This window comes from Parasteatoda tepidariorum, chromosome 10, assembly GCF_043381705.1.
Source record: "Parasteatoda tepidariorum isolate YZ-2023 chromosome 10, CAS_Ptep_4.0, whole genome shotgun sequence".
NCBI classification, from domain to species: Eukaryota; Metazoa; Arthropoda; class Arachnida; order Araneae; family Theridiidae; genus Parasteatoda; species Parasteatoda tepidariorum.
The window spans coordinates 18790735-18801110 of NC_092213.1; the positions used below are offsets into that span (position 1 = coordinate 18790735).

General features: G+C 32.9%; 1 protein-coding gene across 1 annotated transcript; it reads right to left on the bottom strand.

Moving 5' to 3' along the window:
- Positions 1-2910: 2910 nt before the first annotated feature.
- Positions 2911-4853, bottom strand: LOC107452581 (intraflagellar transport protein 52 homolog). Its single transcript, XM_043045897.2, has one exon. The coding sequence runs from the start codon at positions 4172-4174 to the stop codon at positions 2936-2938; it is 1239 nt and encodes a 412-aa protein (XP_042901831.1). The 5' UTR covers positions 4175-4853; the 3' UTR covers positions 2911-2935.
- Between the last annotated feature and the right edge of the window lie 5523 nt (positions 4854-10376).

Sequence of the window (10376 nt, forward strand, 5' to 3'; positions counted from 1 at the left end):
ATGGAAAATTTCATTCTATACTAAATTGTAACTTACGGTAAGTTTTAAAAAAAATAATGCTTTTTGCTTTGATATGAATGCAAATTTTAAGCAATTTACGTAGAATCAATAATTTGCTCAATAAGAACATGAGTTACATTCTTAAAAAATAATATTTTAAAAATGAAAAAGAAATTTTTAATCCTTTTTAAATTAAGGTAAATTAACTAGTGGAAAAAACTTAGCACCTATTTACTTCACCTGAAAAACATAGTTTAACCTAAAGTTACAATTTGCTTTGCTACGCAAAAGCTATAAGACTTAGAAACTTGAAATTACGAAAGTGTATGAAAAATATACATGAGGTACACTGGAATTTAAAAAAAACATTCGAGAATTATTAACTGTTAAACTTGTAAGAAAAAGCAACAAACGGGCCACTCGACAAGCCGAAGGAATGCAGCTACATAGTTGAAATATGATATGCTGAACATGTCATATTTGTTTATAAACTTAACAAAGCCTTTTTTTTTTCAAAAATTCCAATTTTAAGTATTTTTTGCGTTTTCTTTTCTGTTCTTTACGTTACATTTTGCTTTGTTGCACGAAATCTGTATCGTTTAGAAGCTTGAAATTAAGGAAGCATGAAGAAAAAAGCAAAGGGAACGAAAATTTAAGATTCGACATATAGTTCTTAAAAGTCATGGTGCCTCAGGGAATGGTGCGTTCGCCTCCCAATGAAGTGAAACCAAGTTCGATTCCCAGCGATGGCTGGTTGATACGAATTCTGCATCCGGCTCGCACCGACTACAGTGACGACTTAAAATATCCTTGGTAGAAGGATCATGAGTTAGAATCTTCTCGCCGTCAGGCTAACCGTGGGAAATTTTCGGGGTTTTCCTTTCCGTGTAATGCAAATGCGGGTTAGTTCCCCCAAAAAATCTCCCACAAAAGCAAATTTCTTCCAATAGTTGATACAGGAGTTCCCTTATCTGCTGGTTGTTGTTGTTGTAGTTCATTTACGTCGCTTTAGAGCTGCACAATGGGCTATTGGCGACGGTCTGGGAGACATCCCTGAGGATGATCCGAAGACATGCCATCACAATTTTGATCCTCTGCAGATGGGATGGCATCCCCGCTTCGGTAGCTCGACCACCTGCACGCGAAGTCGAGCACTTTATGGTAGAACAGTTTAACGAGGACCAATACCGCACACCCTCGGTCCCTACGCAGACTGATCCAAGTGGTCACCCACCCGCACACTGACCGTAGCCAGTGATGCTTCGCTTCGGTGATCTGCTGGGAACCGTGTCTTAACGATCAGTCCACTGCGGGACCCCTTGTCTTCTGGATTGGGTTCAAAATTACAAGGCTACGGAGTTTAACATCGGTAGACGTAAACTCAAATTTGGGTCCGCTGTTCAACAACAGTTATAAAATAGCATAAAATTGTTTCGAGAACTTGTAAACTTGTAGGGAAGAAATATTATGTTTGGTCGATCTGTAGGCTGTTGAAATGCAACTACGGAGTTAAAATTAGACGCGCTGAAAGAGTCATTTCTGTTTGTGAACTTGACGCAAATTTAGCTTCGAAATTCCAATTTGTAATTTTTAATCACGAAATTATAACGAAATTTAAAAAAATAATAATGATAAAAAGCGATGGAAACTATTCCCTATTTTAATTGTTTTAAATCTCGTCAACGAGTAAAATTACTCCTCATTTATTTCTCCTAATCGAGACCACAGTCTATCTTCCTTAGGTTAATTTTTCCCCACACTGATGATTATTTTTGAAATCTAGGTAATCGACTATTTCGTTGCGATTATCATAAGAGCAAAATATTCTTGCATAAAGCTATAACAATTGCATGTTTTGAAAACAAAATGTTCTGCACTTTTGTGAAAAATATTGACATTTAAGGAGAAAAAAACAATGATGAATGAAATCCAATTACGGGGGTTGACGAGAGGAGCAAGCAGGGGGTGAAACCTCCAAGTTGCGTTAATTATTTTTGAAGTTCATATGTTGACAGAAGGAAGAAAAGAATATATCTTGCCCTTATTTCTTTCCTTATAACGTCCGATGGGCGAAATCTATAAACTCCTAACTTTCATTTAAACTTTTCACATCATGGGTTTTGTACTCTTTGCTTTCCAGTTTTCTGTTAAATAACAAGTTTCTAAGGTTATTTACCGACTGCTTGCTGCCAAATGTGCTTGAAACTTTCTTCTACTGAAAGAAAAAAAACTCACATAAGGTAACTTAGTACCTTCATGTACAGAAATCTCGGACTTGCTGTGACTTGACAAAATAAACTAATGCTGTATAGTTAAATAAGACTGAATTGAGTATTTTCTCTTGAGAAGTTTTAACTTTTTCAAAACTCTATCTAAAAACCTTTATTAACTTCAATTATTTTATTTAAAGCATCAATATTTAATTTTTTTTTCAAAAATTGCCCCACCTTAATACACTTCAATTACTTTTAACGTTGAAGATTTAATATTTTTTAAATAAATATTTATTTTTCATACCACTTGAAATCTTCCTTCATTTCAATTATTTTTTTTAAAGTTTCAATAGATTTTAAAACATTTCGTTTTTTTTAAATACCGCACCTTTACACATTTCAGTTATTTTCAACGTTGTAGTTTCCATGTTTTTTAAGTATTTTTTTCCTTCAAAATCCCATTTAAGACATTCAACCACTTAAATTATTTTCAACATTTAGATTTCATATTTCTTTCAATATCTTTTTTTTCAAAAATTTTACGGCCACTTCAAATATTTTTAATGAAAACCAAATCTCAAGAACATCTACAAAGAAAGGGAAATATCGAAAATTTAAATAAATCTTCATAAATTTTTCTACATTTTATTATATTAAGGTTTTTTATTTTTATTTTTTTTTTTTGGGGGGNTCGGCAACATACATTTCGCGCAAAAGCATTTTTAAAAACAATTACTTTTGAAAAGAACTAATTCTTGTAAAAATTGAGATAAAATATCTTTTGCACTTCTTCCTGTACAACTTGGAAATAACAAAATATTCTCAACGCATGCTTTTATATAATACTCTAGTTCCTTGTCACAGTACTTATTAGTTAGTTGTTCTAGTTTAGTTAAAGGCGAAACGAAAAAATCGTCCAAATCCATCAGTTCTAATGGCGGAATTGACAAACTCCTAAATCTTGGTGGAATAAAAGCTGGCTGTATTTCTGGAAAAGGTACTTCAAACTTTGGCTTGATGATTGTTAATTCTTTCCGTATCATATTCATTTCTTTATATGCTGATAATATTTTAGGGAAAAATTTGTTATCAAATTGATAAAGCGGTGGTTTAGCAACTTGGAGCAGATTGCGAGAAATATGATCAACTTCTTGCAAACATGTGTATGGCAATGCAGACAAACAGCAAATATTTGGTATGACAGCATACTCCAAAACATCAGGACTTTGAATATCTGCTATATTTAATACAATAGTATCATCAATCATTATTGTAATCAACAAATGAAATATCTCCAGATTTTTTTCCTTCAAAATATAAGAATCACTAAACGCCAAAGTAGACCCAAAAGCTGTAACCCTTCCACCATTTGAGATGTTTCGGCAAATCACACAAATGGGTCTATGGAAAGGATAACACACACTACCAGTCGACAACAATACGATGTTTGTTTGGTTTATGTCTATGGTACACCCATGAGAATACAAAATAGGGAATTGTTTTGGTAATAAAGCATCGCCACCGTCACAATAAACCAACGAATACAAGGTTTTGTTGGCGATTCCATCAGAAATCTGGCATTCTTTAGGATCGTGGTATTTTGGGTGCCGCTGCACTCTAATTACACAATCACTGAAAAAGTCTATTCCGTACATTTTGAGATAGATAAACAAGTTGGAAGTTTTTTTACCTACGTGTCCCGTAACCAAAACTTTACCACCTTTCATAATATATTTTCGAAGGCAATTGATTTCCACCGATGTGAAATTTTCTCTGGGGCACAAAAACACAATTATTTTTGATTTCCTGAGTACCTCTTTTGATATCTCACCATTATTCACTGCAACTAGGAAACCCATAGAAATAAGTTTTCTGCAACAGACTTTAACATCTTCTAAGTTTAGAACTTCTTTCTTAGAAACGTTAAATGTTATTGTGTTTCCTAATTCAGTATTCTTCATGATTTCCTCTCAATAATGAATTAAATGCATAAAATATTGCTATTTATTTCACAATTAAACACACTTTGTAAAAGTAAAAATTACCTTATTCTTTGCATTTAATAAGCAGTTGATGTCATTTTTTTTAATTTGTACTCATCATCTATCCAAAAAAATAAACAAACTCTACCGGAAGTCTTGAAGTTCACTTCTGGCGTCATGTCATTAACGTGACTATTTCTTTATTTTTTGAAGTGATACTTCTTATGCGACTTCCAACAAGGTTGCGTTAAACGTTTAACGCTACATTTTTATTGGCCGGGAAATCACGTGGTAGGATCCAGTTTTCCCTCATTCATTTCCATATTGTTTTGGTTCTCACTAGCATAAAAATCATAAAAGTATTGTTTTTCTATAAATATTTTTTTAGTTTGTTTTGATACACATATAATTTAATAGGGTAGTATTTTTTATTTTCAAATTTAGTGGATAACAATTGTAAAAAATGAGTGAAAACAATCCCACGGACAATGCGACGGATTTAAGGTTATGTCAAGGTACGTCTCTTGTGAATATCAATTGATTGTTAGGTTTTCTCTTTTCTAATTGCCATTTATATTTCACCAAATGCAGCCATGAGGGATATTAAATTATTTATTGCAAAATCTTTATTGCCACTATCCACTGCAGGTTCACAAGCTCTGGCAGACGGTGAAGAAATTTATTATTGTAAGCGGCCTGTGGTCCTTGCAGGAGATTTTAATGTGAATTTCTCGTTACCTGAAGCTGAAACATTATTAACTTTCCTTAAAGACAAATTTGGATTGGAAATGATAAGTGGTAGGAATGATCCAACAACCAAAGGGGTAACTACCATTGATGCATTTTTTGCAAGAAATATTGAAAAAATAGAACTCAAGCATTTTGTATCTTACTTTAGTTAGCATAATCCCATTGTAAATGTTATAGATTTGGATATTTCTCCACTCGAAAATGATAATTAAAAGATGCGACCAATTGTGAATTGTAAGCATTGTTAATAAAGTTTGTCTTAAAGAAACAATATGATTTCACTAAAAATCAATTTCTTCAGAAAATTTGTCGTTGTCCGAGCAAAGATCTTATTTTCCCTTTAACGAATGCCCAGTAGGTATTGTGCAGATTATCTAGGTAGTTTTCTGATTAACTAGCCAATTTGAGAAATGAGACAATTTTTTTGGCACTTTAACTAATCAATCAAGTTAATCCGCACTCTAGCTAGAAATTCTGAAAAATAACTGATAGACTGACTAATAACTTATTAGACAGACTGATAACAGCTGGTAAAAATGACTAATAACTCTGCGTACCTGATAAAGTACATTCCTAAATTTTTTGACACATCCCTAGAGCAAAAAATATTTATTCTAAATTTTCCAAAGAATTGCCTAAAAATGTAAGTCTATTTTATCAATAAATCCTGTACCGAAAACTTTTTATTCCGCGAGCAATACAAATACGCTAAACAAAAAGGAACACGACGAGACCTCCTTCGACCTCAATCATGCTGCCTGATGTGTAATTTCTCTCTTTTCTGAGCACTCCCCCCCTCCCAAAAAGGGGGGGACAGAAGCAAGGTACAAGGATGCAGCAAAAGAATGATTGGAAAAGAGAAGAGATGTGACTCTGTTGCTATGACAACATTTCCAGATTATCTGTCGTGTCGGGTTATGTGAGATGGAGCATCTATCTCTGTCATTCTGACGTTCGGTCAATTGGCCAGCGATGACAGAAATGACCGCAAATTCGAGAAGAAAATGTCGGTTCACCTTATTTCTGAGTCCAGATAACAAAATATTTCGTGTGCCAAATATATAATAAATAATCGTCAACGTGTCATTAATTCTAGATTTTAAATTGTGTGTAACATATGTTGCCGCATATGTTAAGTGCAGAAATCACTAATTCTGAAGATTGTATAGGTAATGGGCAGATTGACTGCGATGATTCGTTAAAGTACTTAGAAAGTCTCCTATTTTAAATTACCTACTTAATCTAAAAACTATCTTATTAATACGCACATTACCTACAAATCACTCATTAAAGTGAAAATAAGATCTTAGCTGGAACAAAACAGCAACGTTTCTTTACACTTAAATAAACATAATGCGCTATTTATTTTTGGATAAATAAAAACTAATCACATTAGCGAATAAAATCAATCATCAATCACTTTAAAAACAATAATACAAAGAATTAAACGGTTTGAAATATTATTACAATTTTGGCAATTAACATTACGTAATATCTAAAGAATCAAGTCAATAAATACAATCAAACAGTAAAGAAACTGCTTAATAGAATAAGAAAAGCAAATTTTTTAACTTTAACGATACAGAAATCGCTTACGCACCCTCATTATCTAAGTAAACTTTTGATTCCACACTTTAATGAATTACCAATCCGCAGATTAGCTTGGTGGTAACCTTATAAATGTTTTATGGTTAAACTTTTATGTTGTTGTTGTTTCTAATCCCCAAGAGGTCCATTCTAACTAGACCAAATCCATAAGTTCAAAAATGTCGAGAAAGTCTAAATACAGATGAGGTTTTGAAAAAACCTCGCCGATCTTAAAATTGATACAGTTTAGAATATGCTCGGATGAAGCCGGAGCAGTCCTACATTTAGTGCTAAGTCCAAAAGTCTTTCGTCCCTGAACATACGAGAGACACCTCAAGTGACCACTGCAAAGCGAGAGAAACAAGTTTGCTGGCCTCTAAGTCCCTCAAAAAGCAAGACACATCCAGGGCGTTTTCTGAAATACCAACTATGCAGAGGAAGAACCCTCCAGAAGTCCATAAACATTTTTTTACACTCTGGAATCTAAAATTTTATATTTCTCCGTAGCAAACTGCTGCCAAGTATAGCTGCTCAAAGTGTCAGATGTTAAAAAAATAGCTTAACACTATAGAATGATGAATGATTTACAAAAAGAATTTATCATATTTCACTCAAATACATCACAATAATTCATAACGAAATAAAACAAACATACTGTTTTTTTGGAGGGGGGGGGGGAATTATGAGCTTACAAGTTAGCAATTTAATATGCAGTTTGGTATGTCTCTATGCTGAACATAATTATACTTTTTTCTAAGTTCAGAAAAAACCATTATCCCTATGGAGAAAGTCTGATTGCACATCAAATGGAAGCAAAGCTCCCAGCACTAACATATATCAATATCGCCAACTCTGTAAACGACGTTACACAACCTTCTTTTTCTTGCCTTTTTATTAGCAACAATAATCAATTAACAAGCAATACTTATTAAAAAAGATATCTTAAATACCGAACAAATATATGTCTTTCTATTCGCATTTAAAGAAACTGATGAAAGAATAATAATAATTGTTTCTGGCAAACGATTTTTTTTTTCACTTTGATTTGTTACGAGCATATGACGCGCCATTTTTAGTCGTCCAATCAAATCCAATGCTCTTGCAACGTCATAAAGCTGTAACGAATGTTCTTAAATATCGGAATATGTCGCCAAGTCTAGGATTCCAGTAGGACTACGAAATAATATGCTTTTTTTAATAATTCTATGATATACATCGTAAAAGATAGCACGAGTTACATTTCTGTCTGACATGTTTAACTTTTAAACACTCTTAACTGTGTTTTGAAAGCATGTTTATTTGTATAATTTGATTGCGCTTTGATTTCCATATTTCCAACGCATAGTTAGAATAAGTTATATCGAATTAAGCATTTATAAAGCATGAATTTGCCTATACCTCGTAAAATTTATTACCACTTTCAATATTAACCCTTTGACGCAGAATGTTTGTTAAAAATATTTTCCTCCTTTTTTCATTATTTTGTATTATTTAGGTCAACTAAACTGAGAAATATTACATTCAGCGCTTTAATAATTTATGGTTATGAAATAGAGCATGAAACACCGGCGTCTTCTTCTGCGTTTAGGTTAAAATCTTCCAAACACGGCTCACTTCCAAACTATAATTTTTCAAATTTGCAGTTATTTAAATCAAAGAGAAACGATTATTCGCGTCATTGAAATTTCCTTAATCAATTATTGATGAATATTTGATAATGAATAGGGAAAAAAATGTTCGAAATATTTTTATTGCATTTTGTATTTTAGTACAAATGTAATTGCAATAATCTAACAGACTTTTTTTTAGTAGATGGATTTTCAAAATTGAAAAATGCCAAATTATATTTTTACATGTGATTAAAGTGCCAGAAAAATACAGGGTGTTCCAAAATTATCTTTACATCACCTGGCTTGAAATTGATTACAGACTGGAAGTGCTTAGGGCCACCAATGGTGCGCATGTTGAAGTGTACTAAACAAAACTTTATTAGTTGCAGTAATACATGCAAAAGACAGAATATAAATATCTTGTTTATTTTCGAAGTTATGAATTTTTGAAGTTGTAAAGAGAATTTTGGAACACCCTGTATATATGTTACCGTGAATGACAGAAATCAAGAGAATGTCTACTTTCACCGGTGAATGTCCGAAATATTTGTTATTTCCAATTTGATATTAATTTATTCGTGGATATTATATTTATTAGATATTTTAATATCTGCTGAGGATAGATTAGAAGAAACATCAGTGCTCGAAGTACCAGACAGTGGCACTGAACCTTAAAAAACAATGTAGGGTATATCGGGCAAATGTATACCAGGCAGTGACACTTAACTAGACCTAGTATGTATTTCGGGTATTTACCAAGTGTGACTATGTGATTGTCAACATTCTCCGGTGGAAATCAACAACCACCAATTTCGGTCATTCACAGTAACATACATTAATAAGAGACACCGGTGTTCCATTTGCACATTTGTATCCCATTTGTTTTAAAAAAATCTTTCGTTCAAAGGGAATTAAATGGCGTGTATGAATTTAGGACACACTGTATACAAAAGTGCTTTTATTTCACACATCAAGCAACATATTTTTGTTCGAAGTAGTTTAAGTTTCGTAGGGTTAAATAATAGATCAGTGGGGGAGCAACCTGCGGCTCGCGAGCCACATGTGGCTCTTTGAAGGATTATCTGTGGCTCTCGATAAATGTACTCGAGTTCCCTTTTAATTTTTGTGCTGTTATATTTTAAAAAATTATTATCGTTCGGTATGTGTTTCAAAATGTCTTTTTGATTTTCAACTGAATTCATTTGAAATTAATATAATTCAAGGTGAGTGTTTTCCATTTCCAATATAATTATGACCCAAAAAGCATCTGGAGAATTAGAATTAATAAAGATGCAAGAAGATCAAGCTNACCTTTTAAAAACGTATTTAATTGCGGCTCGCGAAAAATTTCAAATTTTGAAAAATGGCTAGACTATCAAGGAGCTTGACCACCCCTGTAATAGAGAATGGAATTCGGTTTCGGGATTTAACACTCAGTTTTTTTCAGCTCATCATTTTCTTGCACATAAATCTAACTTTAGGAAGCCTTCTAAAAATCTCCTCACGTCTCCAAGAACTGGCGTAACTTAAGAGATTGGGAAGTTGGCTACCATATTCCATACAGGCGATTATTTTCCCATTAAAGCTCTATTTTTTCTCCCATCCTTCGTAAAAAAAATATCTATGTTTTGTCGGATTAAAGACTCGCACTGAACACTTTAAGATCCACACATCATTGACTTTTAAGGTTAAATTTGGGCTCGATCAATGGTATTAATGTTGGACATCATTTATTTCCGCTGCCAGATCGTGTTTTTTGTGAAATAAATCTATAAGACGATATTCTATAAGTACCAAGTTGATCCCCCCTCCTCCTTGTCAGATTTTATGGTTGAAAAATTTTATGAAATACAGTGTGACCCAAACTGTAAGAGAAAATACAGATACTTCTATGAAAAAAAGTAAGCTGCTGAATTTATAATTATAGTTATATAATAATAAAATTATATTAGGAGGACCGGAAAGTAATGTCGTTTAGGAGCATTAAATATTTGTTAGTTTTAAAAACCAATTCATTTTTTTCGATCCGGCATTGAAAGGTTGTTGATAACGGGGATGAATACATTATTGATTAAAAATAAAATCTTGATAACAAATATCAAATGCACAGAAACGACATTACTTTCTGGTCCCCCTAATAATTCTATTGTATTAGTTTACCTCCCTCTCTATAGCGAAAATCTACCTGGATGTAGGTTCGCCACTAACTCGAAAACAAAAGCTGCGATTTGGGT